Below are 17,843 nucleotides of genomic sequence, written 5' to 3'. Positions count from 1 at the left end.
AATTTGTATATATATATATATATATATTTAGATACCAATTTCATAACCCAAATATAAAATGCCTTACATACCCTATACAGATCAAAAGTCAATCTTTTTTTTATGATTTAATATTAATATAATTATATATATTTATTGAACAGCATAAAACTTTTTAAAAATAGACCATTATACTTTAAATGTTTGAAACGGGTGAGCAGATCAGGCATCCAGCATTTCTTTTTGTCCTTCAGACGCGATTTCCTTGGAAAGCATTTTTCTGTAATTCAGCATGTCCTTTACGTCTTTGTACGCCAAAATTTCCTCGATCGATAGCCTCTTAATGCCGTCAACACTCGCCGACGGTTGGCCGTGCAAACCCCGAAGCATTTCCAGAGCTACCTCCACAGACTTTTGTAACGTGACGCACCCGGGGAAGATCCTGGCATTCCACAGACTCAGGGACTTCTCGTCTCCGGAAAACAAACGATCGGAACTTCCAAGGCCCCAGACCTCCAAACATTCCAAGAAGTTCCTTCCAAATATCTGGAGAGATTTCAGGTCGGCCAAGGAAGCCACGTTCTTTTTCAAGTCATCTTCTGTACCAAAGAGGATGGTTGCGTACATTGGTTGCCCGTCGATCATCAAACTTATCGAACTAAGGAAGGTTTTGTCAGGTATGTTGGATCCGCAGTTTATACACAAGTTACTTACGATGCAGTATTCGCCCACAGAAACATCAGGACCTAGCCTGGAATATTCAATCACGGAACACGGCGAGACGCGGGTCTTTGTATCCAGTACGCTTTGAATGATGCATACTTTCCCGTTTTCATCTCGATCTGGAAAGATGCTAAAAACGCTGGACTGAAACCCAAGTTCGGCCCCGAGGACGGGGTCATCAGTTAAGTGATAGATATATTCTTCCATGGTACCTACGTGGTAGAACTTTGACTTATTCAACGCTATCACCGTAAAAGGTGTTCCTCGCAGGAGAAAGTAGATCTTTTTTCGGACTTCGATTAATTTGGATTCTGCCTTCGAAACGTTAGCGGTGTTTTCGGTGTACTCCAAAGTAGCGTCGGGGGGCCTGTAAAAAGTCCCCGTATGCGTCAATCTCACACCCAACGTCCCCCAATTCTTGGAAGAATCCAGTCAACAATTTAGCTGTCCCGTGATCCATGTAAAACAAACTATCCGTATAAACCACTTCCGAGGCGAGATGAGGACCTGAACAATCTCCTCGGGTGTTTACGGCTCCTGATTGCCACATCTTTTGAATGGAAGGCTTATGTAGGTAAGATGCGCAGGTTCTATATTCCAGGTCTTGGTACGCGTGACCCGGTGGGTCTAGGACAAACACTCCATGAGTGGTACCTATGCTTAGCGTTGATGGATGAGCTAAAGCAATAATCCCATTTTGGTCAAATCTTACTTGGAAATCCCCCCCGCTGTACAGCTCAATGTCGTCCGCACAGGTAACCACCACCCCCGGGTTCATATTCCCCGGAAAATCGACATATAGAGCTAATTTGAGCTCCAGCATTTGGTAAATCGGGTTTCCAAGAGGCAAGGCTGTGAATATTTTCCCCAGTGCGCTTGCATTTGGTAATCGTTGACTATAACCACCTGCAAAAGAAAAAGAATAAAAGGACAAAACAGTTTAACAACTTGTGTTAACCTTTGTCCTTAGACCTCTTCAATGGATGTTCTCAGGATCTTCTCGTATGACCACAAGTAAGGGGACTTTTCTATATTTTTTATCCATGTATGTATCTTTTGGCCAGAGCCTTGTTACCCAAAGTCCTGGTACCCCTAGAAACAATTCTGGGTATTACTACCCCTTTATTTACCCTGCCAGCCTGATAGGGCGAGCAGGCAAAGCTCGGGGGACTCCATAGATGACCTGGCGGTTAATCAGAAATTCGTTCAGCGGTTTTATTTACGGTATTTGTAACAATGCGTTTCTACAAACATTTCCTGCCTCCTTTTCAAAGATCGTGCCCTTCCCCATCATGCACCTGGACTCTACTTCCTGGTTGGCTGCTTTATATCTATACTTTGTTTCATAACAGGAAACGGGGGGGGGGGGGCAGTTGCCTATAGCATACTGACCTCCCGATAGCAAAAGGTTAAAAACTGTCACAAAACCATCTCAAACTTCTACATCACTTACTTAACAAAATGGTCACGTGACGTACGGCTCTTTTGATCCTCCAGGGCGTATCCGCAGAACTCCTGGGTGTGTACCATGTTGCATGAATTTTTAAACAGTTCCTGAATTTTGAAACTTCCCGCATGCACCATAGGTGGTGAGTGGGTGTGGTCTTGTGGAGGCCACGCCCACCACAGCCCATTTTCATGTATGGCCACCCACTCAGTACACCCTGTGCCTACTTACGGCATATACCCCACCTTTAAATCATTTTTGACTTTATATTTAGGGGCATATAGAGACGTCTTGTTTTAACCTCTGTCCACCCAAAAAGTGCCCCAGCATTCCTTACATGGAGCAAGCGGAGCTTTCATCCCAGGCCCCACCCTTAGGAGGTCCCCGCTCTCCTTCATACAGGTATGAGAAAAGTGATGATGTCATATCCCAGCACTCCTCTCGGATCTGCAGGGAGTGCGAGGGAGCGATCCCTGTCTGCCCCATCTTAAGAGCAAAGGAGCCCGACAGATTCTTTCAAATCCTGAGAACAGCGCCCTGTCCATGCGCTGAGCAGGGGGAATAAGTGTACACACGCAGCATGTTTAACTATTGACAGGGACCGTTCACAAACCAATACTGACCCAACGGATTTGTCCGGATCATGGTTTGGAATCTTATATCAAGATATTAAGGAGCGCGCCATCAGAAATATAACCAAAGCCCCATCGCACCCCACCCAGCCACCATATGGATCCTCTGGGCCACCATATGGATCCTCTGGGCCACCATTGCCTGGAAGATCCTAGGTTTAACCATAATTATTTCCTTTCGAGCAGCATTGTTGCCATAGTTTGGAACGACGCAGGCAGAGTATCCCCATTCAGCTTATGCTACAGAGTTTTGCCTTATCATCATCATCATAATTTTTCTATAAAACACCAACCTACCCGCATGGATCAAAAGAACCGTAAAAGTTTCCAATTCCCTCGGATACGTCTGCTGCAAGCAGTGAAGCGCATAAAGAGTGGATCCTCCGTTCCCTAAAGCGAAACGAATGAATGAAAACATGTATCATAACCTTAGCTTACTACCATAGCCTCCACCAGACCATTCCTGCTGAGTCGACAGTTTGGTCGTCATGTCGATACGACCTTGAATTACTTTTTATACATAGTCCCATTACTTTTTAAAGCTACATAAAGCAATAAATGTATAACTGCATAATCAGTGGAAAAAGTGTTTTTCCAGCAAATGTTCATTCATCCATTTGTGGTCATAAGGCTAGAAGAGGACGTGAACTCATACATACACACACACACGAGCACACACAAGCACGCGCACACCCGAGCACGCAAACTCTTGACAATTTCAGAGGCCGGACTTCACAATATTTAAGGATCACTTTCAGTTTAGGTGCAAAAAAGACATTTCTAGGAGTAGTTGGATAGCTGACCTATTTTTGGTCCGGGTGGGTCAGAAAACACGTGGTAACGCACTCCAAGAGGAAGCTCCTTTTGTGCAAGCTTGTCTGCTATCTGCTGCTGATAGGCCAATTCCTGCTGTCTGTCGGCTGCTGTGATGACGACCACATCCCAGAATTCCCCAGGCTTCACTTCTTTACCTGATTATAAAAAAATACAAATATTTTTTTTTACCAAATCCTACATTTTATGGTTCCGTACATTAATAATGATGATATTTACACACCATGTCGTAAATAGAGACGGCGGCCATCCTTCTCCTGGGATCCCTTTAAGGCAGCCTTGGGGTGAGGGTTTTTGCGTGCAGGGGACCCGGATCCTCCTCTCCGGCAGCCGGTGGACGTCTGCGCGATGCACGTAGACAACCTCTGCTGCCGGCACTTCCACCGGCGTAACATAATCTTACGGTGCTCCACCATAGAAGCCCCGGCAGTGGAAATTGTCTGCGTGCAGACGTCCACCGGCTGGCCCCGCTAGACACTGGCAAGTCTGGGGGTGCATTGGTAAGTCTTGGGGGTGGGCGTATGGCGTATGGCTTCAAGACAAAGCGAACGGAGATGCATGAAAGGAAATTGATCCGAGTTCTGGAGCTTTTTGCTACAGATCTCAGCTTCTCTGCCGTAATATTATACTTCTCCAAATCTCTACAAAGATGGAGAAACGAGCACAAATAAAAGATTGGAAAGACGAATTGTGAGAGTGACTGTTCCCCTTTAAACTATTGTAAATGGGCATTGGTCTTGGTTATTGGGCTTGTCTGTCCCTTTAAATCAAACACTATTTCTGTAGTGAGCTTTGCGAACAGTCCATGTCCCCAGCTGCTCATTCATGCGCACACTTCCTGGTGTATCTACACGGAAGACACTACACGCTTTGAATACAGACATTTTGAATAGTGTTATTTCACCATCAATCATGTATTTTAGGGGTCAGTAAAGCACCGCGTGATTGTACGGACCCCAGCGATCACCATAGAAACATCATCCATTCATTCATTCATAGACTACATTCTGTTACCCGACTTAACTCTTTGGTAGCGGAGTCCGCGGGGGAGTTTCTATTTTATTCCCCGGGATACACTTTTCAGTGACGATGGAATCCGGCCCCATATTCCAAGTAGCCGCCTTCTAATATCTGACGGGGCAGCCGAGTATTCACATATATCATGCGTTCAAAGGCGCCGGGGAGGGGGTAATGGGCTAATTCTGACACTTTTCACCCCAGATGTCATGTGGTTAATAGTCTTATTAAAAACAAAAATACTCTGGGTAAAGGTGGCTCGCCTGAGCCGGGCCCTTTGTACAGCGCTACGGAATGTGATGGCGCTATATAAACCCATACATTATAATACATTCAGTTATGCTGAGAGGGGCAGCTTTAATCCTTTAACCTGTGACCCAGCACTGAATGACGTGAATGGGATCTCCCCACTTCCTGGTCGGTTTGGCCCCCGAGCTCCGGGCGCAGGCCGGTACCTCTCACAGAGTTGAATTTAGCTAGCCTGAGGCGGGTCTCTCTTTGCAGAGCGGTCTCCTCCACATCACACATCCCGGCTTCATGCGACTCCCGCCGAGCAGCCTTTATCCCGACGGGTATCAGCGGGACTTGGGCAGCCATGTACGGGAAGGACACCGAGTCATGTGGGGCGAACGCTGCGCAGCGACTGGCTGCGGTGTAAGAATGGGGAAAGGCCCCAGACAACCTCTTAAGGTGACAGTGACTTCAGACATTGCCTTTACTCGGTGAGCGCGTCTCTGTCATTTAGGTTCTGATTGGCCGACAGAATACCGGAAACATGAGATAGAACTGAAGGCGAGCTGTCACTGGTGTAATGGAGGAGCCTATAGACCAGGGGTTCTCAAACTGCGGCCCTCCAGCTGCTGCAGGACTACATCTCCCATAATGCTCCTTCAGCTAAGGGGCTGGCTGAGGAGTATGGGAGATGTAGTCCTGCAGCAGCTGGAGGGCCGCAGTTTGAGAACCCCTGCTATAGACTAAAACCAACAAAATGCCGGCGATACAGTCTGGCTGGGGACAGATTGTGGGCACGCACGCACGTCTGTGTTTACTAGACGTAGAACGTAGCGCTCTTGGTTCCGCCCCTTGCCGAAGTCGACGTGACGTCACTATTAAGCGCGCTCCGTTCGGTTCCTGCAGAATTGGCGGTTTCTGGGCCCCTTTTCCCGTTCCTCACGGGATATTGAAGTGAGACCGATAGGCGCTCACTGGGGTCGCTATGGGCTTCCTGAAACTCATCGAGATCGAGAACTTCAAGTCGTACAAGGGACGTCAGATCATTGGCCCCTTCCGCAGGTTTACGGCCATCATCGGGCCCAATGGATCCGGTAAGTCCTGACGGAAGATGCGCTATCCGGTTTTCTGTCCCGTTAATATCTAAACTCAAATACCGGTAGCCTCTGAGGAACGCCTGATGGCGGCGCAACGAGTTTGGTGCAGAATGCATTATTTACCTACTTATCATACATTTCTCGCTTATGGACCGTCCGCATCGCATTAAGTGTTATTAGATCTGCTTTACTGCACAGAGGGGACTGTCACGTGATTATTATTATTATTGTTTATCTTCGTGTTTCAAAACAAACCTTGGAAGATAAGAAAATTATTATTTTATACAGCGCCAGCGGGGTAGACAGGATATAGCCATTAGTATATAACGCAATAAGATGATGTACAGAAACACCGGGAGAGGAGGGCTGCGGTCAAACGAGATTACAATAAATAAACGGATCCCCTCCCTTCCAAAAAAGCTAAAATAAAAATAATTAGCTTCAAAGGTAATCGGTGAAAGTTGTGAAAAGCAGCGCGTTCTATACGTCTGGTGCGGGGAGCGACAGGTTGTCGGTGAAAGAAGGCATTGTGTAACCGCGGCTTATTAAATGCCACAGGTGTGCGGTGTGTCGTGCAGATGGGTAGTGTGTGTGTGTGTGATTATATTTATAACGAGAGACGGATAGAATAAATCTAGAACGCTGATGGAATCTCGTGCACCTGACAGATGGAGCCTCGGTCTAATAGACTGCAGGTAGATTGTGCCAGGAGATCTGTGCGCTCATCAGGCATTCTCATGCGCGGCTTGGTGCTCACATCATTAGCATAGCCCAACAGGGATAAAATTAATACGTCACTCGGCCTTATTCATGAAAGCTTCCCTCCAACTCCCCAAAACAGCAGGGTATAGGGGACAGTGTTTGATTTACAGAAACAGGTGAGGAGGGCCCTGTTCAAAGAGCTTACAATCTAGAGAGATAAATGAGTAGAAGCAACATGCAAGACTTATTGTAGCGTGCTTGTGATGGTTAAAATACAAAAAGTAAGTAGGGTTGGACGTATGTTTCATATCTAGGAGCGAGCAACTAAGAGGCAGCTCGTGCGCGGACAACACCAGAAGTAATCCCTGCATGGCGTTTTGGGCAGGCATTAGTTTTCAAACTGTCTCTTCCGCAGGAAAGTCGAATCTCATGGACGCCATCAGCTTTGTGCTGGGCGAGAAAACAAGTAACCTGAGAGTGAAGACTTTAAGAGATCTTATCCATGGAGCGCCTGTGGGGAAACCGGCCGCCAACCGCGCCTTTGTCAGCATGGTGTACTCCGAGGACAGCGGCGAGGAGAAGATCTTCTCCAGGGTTATTGTCGGTAAGTTTGCTTGCTTGCTTTGCTGGTCATTGGGGTGACTTCGAAGTTCAGGAGGCTCAGCGAGTCAGGATTAGGTATGATTGGTAGAGGATATCCACTGTTTTGCTTTCTTATAAAATTTGAGTTTTTTTTGGTTTTTAGGTGGGTCATCTGAATATAAAATAAACAACAAGGTGGTTCAGCTGGCAGAATACAGCGAGCAGCTAGAGAAGCTGGGAATCCTCATTAAAGCGAGGAACTTTCTGGTGTTTCAGGTATAACAACCCAAGGCAGAACCTGTCTTTTACATAGTAAGGGTTCGGCGTAACATATAAGGTTAGAACGTAACTTTTCCTTGGCCTTTCCGTTACTTGTGGCTTCTGTTTCTTTCTGCTTTTGATCCATACATCAAGTTCCAGTATTTATTGTCGGAATATGCTTTAGATTGTCCTGGCAATCCTTTTTTGTTCATTTCTTTTAGGGAGCTGTGGAGTCCATCGCCATGAAGAACCCCAAGGAGCGTACGGCTCTGTTCGAGGAGATCAGCCGATCAGGGGAGCTGGCACAGGAGTACGACAAACGCAAAAAGGAGATGGTGAAGGCGGAGGAGGACACGCAGTTCAACTATCACCGCAAGAAAAACATTGCAGCGGAGAGGAAGGAAGCTAAGCAGGAGAAGGAAGAGGTCAGTGTGACGTTTTGGATAATGAATGCCCGTGATGCCACGTTTACTATGAACTGGGAATCCAAAATGTGAAACCGAGGGCAGCATGTAAGCGTGCCGGGTGTTTGTATTTATCTGTGGGGAGAAGGGAGAAGACAGCGGCAAAAAGAACTTCGGATACCGCCAGACCGCTTGTATCGTAGCACTTTGTGAATATAACGTTAAGTGACAGGTTCACGTTATCTGTTGCTACAGGGAAGATGAAGATGATGCGTTTCTTGTTTTTAATGAAGCTCTAGTGATGCAATTGTTGAAAAATTAGTACAAATACATATCTGACCCATCCCTTGCGTTTAAACATCTTCCAAAAACCTCTAGGTATAGAATTGCTAGATTTATTTCAGCTGGGGATTGGGGAGATAGCATTTACCTTTTTTTTGAAAGTTGTGACTTGTCTTTGTCACTTAATTGCTAGGAATTTGTGGCAGTTTGTGTGTAAACCCCCGGCAGCTAACATCAATGTCTGTATTCAGGCGGAGCGGTACCAGCGTCTGAAGGATGAGGTGGCTCGGGCGCAAGTTCAGCTTCAGCTCTTCAAGCTCTACCACAACGAGTCTGAAATTGGGAAGCTGAGTAAGGAGCTGGGCTCCAAAAACAAAGAAATTGACAAGGACAAGAAGCATATGGACAAAGTGGAGGAGGAACTGAAGGAAAAGAAGAAGGAGCTGGGGAAGATTATGAGAGAGCAACAGGCTATAGAGAAGGAGATCAAGTTGGTTCACAGAGATTTATTCAACTTTCTTAAACTTTCATGCAGCTGACAACCCCCCCCCAAATAGATATTTTTTTTTCATTCTCTTTAGTTAGTGCCGACAGAGTTTTTAGGACATGTACAGATCGTTATACCTTAAGATAGACTCAAAAATGGATATTGCCATATTGGTCCCCTGGAATATAGTCCAAATGCTTGTTTCGGCTTCTTATTCTATGAATGCTGCTCCATTAAAAGTTAATCTTAAGCATCTTTGGACCCTGCTTTAAACTGAATGTCTGGTAGACGTAGGATGATTTGGTAATGGGTTATAATGTGTATATTGATTGATATGTTTTGTCCCGAGGAATCATATTGTTCCTGTTTTCTGTCCCACACAGGGAGAAGGATGCTGAGTTAAATCAGAAACGTCCTCAGTACATCAAGGCCAAAGAGAACACCTCGCACAAGATTAAAAAACTAGAGGCTGCCAAGAAATCCCTTCAGAATGCTCAAAAGCAGTACAAAAAGCGCAAAGGGGACATGGACGAACTGGAGAAAGAGATGTTGTCGGTGGAGAAGGCCCGACAGGAGTTTGAGGAGAGGATGGAGGAAGAGAGCCAAAGTCAGGGCCGTGATCTCACTCTGGAAGAGAACCAGGTAACGGTTTAGTGAACACGCAAACGTCATGCGGTTGTCCCAACCTGAGCGGTGAGATCATGGTTTCATACATGACGACTTCTCTTCAAAGGTCAAAAAATACCACCGTCTCAAGGAAGAGGCTAGTAAGAGAGCTGCCACGCTGGCCCAGGAGCTGGAAAAATTCAACAGAGACCAGAAAGCCGACCAAGATCGCCTTGACCTGGAGGAGAGGAAAAAAGTGGAGACGGAGGTTTGTAATCGTTTCTAGGAACCTTTTTGAGGCAAGAGGATCTTTTATGTGTCTCGGTTCTTAAAATCATCACCATGAAAGTACCGATGCTTCTAGTTTGGTCACCTAAATATAAATATATATATATATATATTCTATTTTTAATTTTGTAGCATGGGTTTGGATTACCTTTAGTTGTGTGCATGTATGAGGAATATCACAATTTGACATTACTTTAGTAAATAAAGTATTTAAAAATCTTTTATCAAACAGGCGAAAATCAAACAGAAACTGCGTGAAATAGAGGAGAACCAGAAGAGAATTGAAAAGCTGGAAGAGTACATTGCCACCAGCAAGTATGTGCGCGATATCTTGTCTTGCATTGTTCATTATACTTTTCTGGATTCTCTGATGTTTAGGCTTTTTTTGTTTTTCAGTCTCCGTTTATGAGGTAGTGTGTTAAACTTGTGTGTTAACCCTTCCTAGGCAATCCCTAGAGGAGCAGAAGAACCTGGAGGAGACTCTGACTGAGGAGGTGGAGATGGCCAAGCGTCGAATTGATGAAATCAACAGTGAGCTGAATCAGGTGATGGAGCAGCTTGGAGATGCTAGGATTGACCGTCAAGAAAACAGTCGACAGCAGCGTAAGGCTGAAATTATGGAGAGCATCAAGAGGCTGTATCCTGGATCAGTGGTACGTTCTACGACTACATACAGCTCTGGAAATGGTTAATGGGAGACCTTCTAAAGAAAAAAAAAAATGTGTGGAAATCAAATATAGTCCATTAGAGCTTTAAGAAAAAGCATCCTCCTCTCATCACCACCACTATTAAATCACCGGGATCTAGAGACTTTGTAGAAGTCCAGAAAATCAGACAAGATTTGAATGTTTTGTGCATTGTTTTACAGTACTTCACATTTGCATATCTTTTCTTAGTACATGTTGACTGTTGTATCCTAGTCCTCCTTTATATGGCATTCTTGTAAGAGCTGAATTCCTTACTTACAGAATACATTGAGGTATCCTTGCCTTGTAGATTTGGCTAGAAACTGACCCAAGCTTCACAGACATTTTGATCTATACTTGGTGCAGGCCTAACTTTAGCTTTATGGTGTGAATGTGTGCTGTCGGTATGCTGCCTGGCTGACAGATCCATGGTAAAACTACTCTACTTACTATTCCTCCAACAGTATGGCCGCTTGATTGACCTCTGTCAGCCAACCCAGAAGAAATACCAGATTGCCGTCACCAAAGTGCTTGGAAAGAACATGGATGCCATCATTGTGGACTCTGAGAAAACAGGAAGAGATTGTATCCAGTACATCAAAGAGCAGCGAGGAGAACCGGAAACCTTCCTTCCACTTGATTACCTGGAGGTCGGTATTTTCCCAGTTGGTGGGAATGCTCTACACTCATCAAAAACATCACTGTTACTTAAGACACGGCATCATTTTACGTGATGTAAACCGGTGTTAAGATTGCGCAACCCTGCAATATTTTATTTTGTTTTTAAGGGAAAAGAAATTATGCTTTGTCTCACAATCCATTTATCAATTCTGTGCCCCTCAGACATCTATACATCTATATGGATCTCGACTAAAAGTTTTTGTGAATTGTTAAATTATCATTGATCAACCTTTTGCTATGGAAGCTGCATGTTATACAAGAGGATTGTCTGAGGCAGGGCTGGGAAATGAAAATGTAGGTTTTCGTGGCAGAAATGAACTGTACTTATGCCCTTAGGTGTCCAACTGCTGGCCCTTAGAGGATCAGCATCTAAGGGTTGCCCTGTGTTAATCATCTCTTTATATCCCACATCTGGTATAGTGGTTAGGTTATCAGTGTGTTCATGAATGGTAATGATTTGGTGAATCTCGGTAAATTTGTCATTCTTTTACCTACAGGTGAAACCTACAGATGAAAAACTGCGTGAGCTGAAAGGGGCAAAACTTGTCATTGATGTGATCCGCTACGAGCCCCCACATATTAAAAAAGCTCTGCAGTATGCATGTGGTAATGCGTTGGTATGTGATAATGTGGAAGATGCTCGAAGAATAGCATTCGGTGGTCACCAGAGACACAAGGTGAGTTGTCCAAAATTGAGTACAGCACTGTCATTTTGTATACTGCTTCACCAAAATGTACGTTACCCTCCAAAGTTTAATGCCGAGTTCATTGATGATATCCTTGAGTAAAGTGAATGAACCTCTAGAGGTCTTTACCAAATAGAGCCCTTCTGCAAATGGTAAAATTGCCCCACCGCTCACAGCCGACTGCTGCAGATTTTACCTCCGCAACCCTGTATCTGGGACTCCCTCATTAGTGAATGATCTAATGATAAAGTAAGTGAATCTATTCTACTGGCTTTTCATTTTGCAGACGGTTGCTCTGGATGGCACCTTATTCCAGAAGTCCGGTGTGATATCTGGAGGTGCTAGTGATTTGAAAGCCAAGGCCAGGAGATGGGATGAGAAGGCTGTGGATAAACTCAAGGAAAAGAAAGAACGTTTAACTGAGGAGTTGAAGGTAAGAGCCAAGGTGTGGGTGGGATGTTTATGAATGATGTTAACAGGACCTCTGACGTCGGACACTGGGTGATGGACAATGGTTTCTGATGTAATATATGGAAATTGTGTGTATAAAAATGCAAAAATTAGATCAATCAGTCATTTTGCAGGAACAAATGAAAGCCAAGCGTAAGGAGGCTGAGTTGAGGCAGGTCCAGTCCCAGGCTCACGGTCTTCAGATGAGACTTAAATACTCCCAGAGTGACCTGGAGCAGACCAAAACACGTCACTTGGCCATGAATCTACAGGTAGGTGTTGCAAGCCTGTGAAATAACTTGGTGACAAAAATGGAGACATGATATGCTGTAAGGGATGATCTTGTTTTCCTCCTGCAGGAGAAGTCGAAGCTGGAGAGCGAGCTGGCCAATTTCAGCCCGAGGATCAATGACATCAAGCGAATAATCCAGAGCCGTGAGAGGGAAATGAAAGATCTCAAGGAGAAGATGAACCAGGTGAGTAGTGCAGGAACATGAGGTCACCTGCTTGCTAAGTTGAATCTTGAAGTATAAGTAGTTGGGTATATTTTTCATGCCTATATTAAATGTGTTCATCTCACAGGTGGAGGACGAGGTGTTTGAGGAGTTTTGCCGGGAGATTGGTGTCAGGAACATCAGAGAGTTCGAAGAAGAGAAGGTGAAGCGGCAGAATGAGATCGCCAAAAAGAGGTACTTATTTCAGTCCTGTCAGTTTTATAGTTTAAAGACACAAGAGCACAGCCTGATTACCAAAATCTTAACCCTTATAATGGGTTCACTTGAATGCGTCTTTGTCTCTGTGTAGGCTGGAGTTTGAAAACCAAAAGACGCGTCTGGGGATCCAGCTAGACTACGAGAAGAACCAGCTCAAAGAGGACCAAGGAAAAGTCCAGACTTGGGAGCAATCTGTTAAAAAAGATGACAATGAAATAGAAAAGTTGAAAAAGGTAAGCAATGTCTGGGTGGGAAGGAGTGCCGCATCTTATGTTACTTTAGTGTTCATTCTGGAGCGAGAATGTTTTTTTAGGTGCTGGTCCTGCATGTTTCTGTATTTATGTGCCATCCCACTGAAGCTTACCTACTCCGTGCTTTCTCTCCACCGCTCTGTGTTTCTAGGAGGAGCAGAGACATATGAAGATTATTGATGAAACCATGGCCCAGCTGCAGGATCTGAAGAACCAGCACCTTGCCAAAAAATCTGAGGTGAATGACAAGAACCATCAGATGGAAGAGATCCGAAAGAAGCTGGGCGGTGCGAACAAGTCAGTACAATTTTACATGGTGGAATAAGTGTCAAAGTGTTTTTTGAGGGTTGGGGGTTCTTCTCACAATAAATTCTATAGCCTGAACGTTTTTGAAGATCGTTAATGACATTCTTTCATTTTGCATATTGTCACGCTGACCAAGCTAGGCGTATAACGTATAATCGGTCCGTTTGCTGGACGCATGCGCAAGCACGGGGTATGAGAACTGCGAGGAAAGCTCAAACAAGGTGGTCTGCTTTGGTTTTAGGGAGATGACACATTTACAAAAAGAAGTCACGGCCATTGAGACTAAGCTGGAGCAGAAACGCAGCGACCGGCACAATTTACTGCAGGCCTGCAAAATGCAAGATATTAAGCTTCCTCTGTCTAAAGGCACAATGGAGGACATCAGCCAAGGAGAGGTACGACTTCAACGTCCCACTTAACTTGGGCCAGGCCCTGTTGCCAGTGTTGGGTGGTGTCGTAGGTAATGTTGTGAATGTTCTATGAAAGCCACATGATAAATGTGCAAACCCCTTTGCAGGGTGGGTCCCAGGGAGATGAATCGGTGGGCAGCTCCCAGCGTTCCTCAACGGTCTATGCACGAGAAGCTTTGATAGAAATTGACTACAGTGAGTTGTCTGAAGACTTCAAGGTGAGCTTGGAACGTAGGATTTTGTCCACAGATCGTTCGTTAGATGTGGCCTGGCCTGGCATCCGTTTACCGTCTATTTTCATATTCCCCGTACATGTAGGATGCTGTGGCCGACGACGATATCAAGCAGGAGATGAGCGCGTTGCACCAGAAGCTGAACGAGCAGCAGAGCATTCTGCAGCGGATCTCTGCTCCCAACATGAAGGCCATGGAGAAACTGGAGAGTGTCAGGGACAAGTTCCAAGAGACCTCAGATGGTATGCTTGGTGGAAGCTTTAAAAGCGGGGCTCTATTTCTATAAAGCATCAACGCGTTGTGAAAAGCCGTATAGATAAATGTGATGGAAATATGTACTGCAGCTTTTGAGTAGATGTTGCAAATCCAATTTTTTATTGCCATGTAATATGGTTTTAAGTACTGTGTGACATTGCAAATTCTACAAAGTCTACGGGGTGAGGATATATTCCTTCTAAGTGTGTTTGCATGTTCTGTATTTGGGTAACTTGAAAACAGTGATTTCTGATCATGCTGATGATCATTTATGATCTGATTTTGGAATGGGCGCTTTTTGTTGCAGAATTTGAGGCTGCTCGTAAACGTGCCAAGAAGGCCAAACAGGCATTTGAGCAGACCAAAAAAGAGAGATTTGACCGGTTTAATGCCTGCTTTGAGTCCGTGGCGACCAACATTGATGAGATCTACAAAGCTCTCTCCAGAAACAGCAGTGCGCAGGTAACAAATCCATCGTTTTGTGTCCCTTGTAGCTTCTTTCCTGCCTCTTTTTCTGCCTATTGACTGTATCACACCTGCACAGGCTTTTCTCGGACCAGAGAACCCCGAGGAACCATACCTGGATGGGATCAACTACAACTGTGTGGCCCCAGGGAAGCGATTCCGGCCCATGGACAACTTATCTGGAGGAGAGAAAACTGTGGCGGCCCTTGCCTTGCTCTTTGCTATCCATAGGTAGGCTTTTAAAAAAATCAGCGCCTGTTCATACCAGGAAGCAGCATTTTGGAGGTCATATGTTGGTGTGCTGCTCACGTTCTGCCATGTCTTCCAGCCTTCATCCAAGTCTTCATAGGATTTACTATCTCAGGGGCCAGTAATTCTTTACGTTCTGCTTGTAAGTAATCCAACCTTTCTTTCTCTCCCCCGCAGCTACAAACCATCACCATTCTTCGTGCTGGATGAAATTGACGCTGCTCTGGACAACACCAACATAGGAAAGGTAAGTATTCGGGTAATGGTTTTATACATGCTTTGGCTACACGGGAACTCCATGTCCTTTACCCTGCGTGCTGGTCCAGTCACCCCGAAAGAAATGATGCTTTCAGTTTGATGCGAAATATAAAGTTGTTCTCATAACGTTTGATTATAAAACTAATCTATAGCTTATACCTATTTGATACATTTTACAGAAGTGGCTTAACTTAAAGCGCAGTAAAGCCAGACCACAACATCACAAAATCCTTATTTCTTTGCCATGAAGGAGCCTTTGCGATGGGCTCTCAGAATATTTGCATCGTATACGAACGCTGCCGAGGCTTTGCTCCCACGATAGTGTGCGTTTGAAGTTATTATGTATATATCGGAGGAAAATAAATGAAACATGTTCTGGTGTTCTGCTTGTAATGTGTGGGGTTTTTTTTTTTCCTTTTTCCTGCAGGTGGCTAACTACATTAAAGAGCAGTCGATGACCAACTTCCAAGCCATTGTTATCTCCTTGAAAGAGGAGTTTTACACAAAGGCAGAAAGCTTGATTGGAGTCTACCCCGAGGTAAGAGAACATGGACTGTGGGGTTTTAAAAGAACCGCATACGCCAGGGTTTTTTCACTTACCTGTATGTTGAAATGGCATCAAACCATAAACCTTGTGGGCTGCGCTATGTGTTATTCATGGCAAAGCCCTGGATAATGGTTCAATTCTTGAGGCTGATGAGTTGAAAAATGTAATTTCACCTACAAACTCTAGGTTTTGTGAATGCACTCTTTGGGCCGCTGCGTTTGGATGGTAAATGAGATGTGGATTTCTTAAAAAAAAAGAATAACTGGGATAGTCTAGGTTGTAACACTTGAAAATAAATTTATCGTAGAAATATAGCTGCATGTCCTATCCAGAAATACTTTCCATGCCTTTATTTAAAGAGAATTGCAAAGGATTGCTGAAATATTTAAAAGAAGCAACGTGGATTCTCAGAGACTTTTGGGTTTAAGCTCTTGTCCCATTAGGCCAGGCTTTAACTTGTCGTATTTTTGTCATTTCAGCAAGGGGACTGTGTGATCAGCAAAGTCCTGACGTTTGACCTTACCAAGTATCCCGATGCCAACCCCAACCCCGGTGATCAGTAACCTGCACACGGACCGTTTTATCTTCACTTTTGGATCATTTGTGTTTGACCTTTTTTGTTACGGTGATATAACTGCCCTACCTTCTGTCTGAAATGCATCTTCATGATGGGAATCGGTTACTTGTTTAATGTGACCTTGAGTCACGCAACCCTTTCCCATGGAAGCCATTCACACGATCGGGGCATATAAACACAGATGCACGTTACTGTCGCCTTTTTAAAACCTAAATCCTATCCGACTTGTTCAAACTTCTAATTTTGGAATTTTAATCCTAATTATGTTGTAATTATCAGAATGTTTTTTATCAAACGTGATATTATTGTGCTGAAAGGCTATCCCTTCGCCTTCTATATTTTTTTCTTTTATTAGGAGGTGGGTAATTTTAAAGCTTTTATCATGGATGTCGCTGTGGCAGCTTTTAATGGTTTTAGCATCTTCTGTTTATTGTAGCTGCTTAGATTTAAGTATTATTTTGCAATAAAGAACCTATAAATATTATTTGGCCATCCTTGATATGCATTTGTTTTCTTAAACACACACACAGTATTAAGTGTTCTTACATACCACACCAACCAATGTTATTTGTGATGAAACCATTCAATGAGCACTTTTTAAGCTTTTCAGTGAAATCACATTATATACGTAACCCAGACACTTTTGTTAACGTTCTAAGAACCTTAAGGGGTTTGACTCCCTGTCTCTCTTGGTTGCTCTTCAGTAAAGCAAAAGAAGCATTGGTAATCCTCTGTTGGAGGCATAATGGGTCCTTGGTCAAACTTCTTATGTTCCATCTAAAAACATAATCTTACTATTGCTTTCCTATGTATAGTTGATGTTGTGGGTCAATTCATCTTGTCGGCATGTGTGATAGCTGCCGGCTCATCATTAAAGTCTGTCAAACAACAAGGGAATTTAAAGATGCTTGCAATACCTCATTATGACCACTAGAGGCCAGTAAATCCCACAGCTTTCCTGGCGAACTTGTTGAGCAGTTAATGCCCTTTTTATTCAATTTTTTTTTGTTTTAATTTTTGAGAACAGAGAAGCAAACCTTTTCAGGATTGAACTGGGCCATCGGTCCTTTTGTGTAAGTGGCAATCTCTCCTAGGCTAACATGCCAAGGATAGTAAGAGTAAGGGAGCCAAGCGGGCAGAGGGAAGTACATTTTTATTCATATCGGAGGCAAAAAATGACATCATAAATAAAATCTAATATAAATCTAAATAAGAAATGGGGGATGTGGAATAAAGTCTTGACTTGTATGTCTTGAAATCCAATAGAAGTGTCAAAGCAGCTGCTAAATTTAGAAGATAAAAGAAACAGAAGCTGCCAAACAATGCGGGATCAAACTTTTTAAAGAAAACATTTTTTTCTTTTTTTTAAAACATTTGTCATTCCACCGAGAGATCAAATAAAGTGTTTTGAAATGCTTAAGGATATGCTGCAGCTTCCAAATAACTTCCTTTTCATGATCGTACAGGCCAGATGTCGCACCATTGCTATTTTTAAACACATTTC

The 17,843-nt window shown here is 44.0% G+C and overlaps 1 protein-coding gene and 1 pseudogene across 1 annotated transcript; one reads left to right on the top strand and one right to left on the bottom strand.

The window, feature by feature from the left end:
* Window positions 1–201: 201 nt before the first annotated feature.
* Window positions 202–5,229, bottom strand: LOC149284866 (fucose-1-phosphate guanylyltransferase-like; annotated as a pseudogene).
* Window positions 5,230–5,848: 619 nt separating this feature from the next.
* LOC149284865 (structural maintenance of chromosomes protein 1A) lies at window positions 5,849–16,325 on the top strand. The gene is made up of 25 exons (XM_089495993.1): window positions 5,849–5,957; window positions 7,078–7,266; window positions 7,408–7,520; window positions 7,727–7,930; window positions 8,443–8,681; window positions 9,062–9,320; window positions 9,412–9,552; window positions 9,805–9,887; window positions 10,018–10,225; window positions 10,723–10,908; window positions 11,437–11,616; window positions 11,912–12,058; window positions 12,210–12,347; window positions 12,435–12,551; window positions 12,658–12,764; window positions 12,880–13,021; window positions 13,191–13,336; window positions 13,587–13,740; window positions 13,863–13,973; window positions 14,074–14,230; window positions 14,551–14,705; window positions 14,788–14,939; window positions 15,135–15,204; window positions 15,643–15,753; window positions 16,242–16,325. Exons 1-25 carry the CDS (start codon window positions 5,849–5,851, stop codon window positions 16,323–16,325), a joined length of 3,702 nt encoding a protein of 1,233 aa, XP_089352119.1.
* Window positions 16,326–17,843: the final 1,518 nt, after the last annotated feature.

Source organism: Sceloporus occidentalis, unplaced genomic scaffold (genome assembly GCF_023333645.1).
Source record: "Sceloporus occidentalis isolate IW3139 unplaced genomic scaffold, rSceOcc1.0.p SCAF_87, whole genome shotgun sequence".
Lineage (NCBI taxonomy): Eukaryota > Metazoa > Chordata > Lepidosauria > Squamata > Phrynosomatidae > Sceloporus > Sceloporus occidentalis.
The sequence above is the reverse complement of the archived record's forward strand: the minus strand, read 5'-3'. Positions and strand labels throughout refer to the sequence as shown.

What these genes read in the sequence shown, in the direction of transcription:
- LOC149284865 (XM_089495993.1), top strand. Translation starts at nt 5,849, where the DNA reads ATGGGCTTCCTGAAACTCATCGAGATCGAGAACTTCAAGTCGTACAAG. An exon ending in GCTATAGAGAAGGAGATCAA is followed by an intron (nt 8,682 to 9,061) that starts GTTGGTTCACAG and finishes TGTCCCACACAG; the next exon opens with GGAGAAGGATGCTGAGTTAA. An exon ending in GAGTACATTGCCACCAGCAA is followed by an intron (nt 9,888 to 10,017) that starts GTATGTGCGCGA and finishes AACCCTTCCTAG; the next exon opens with GCAATCCCTAGAGGAGCAGA.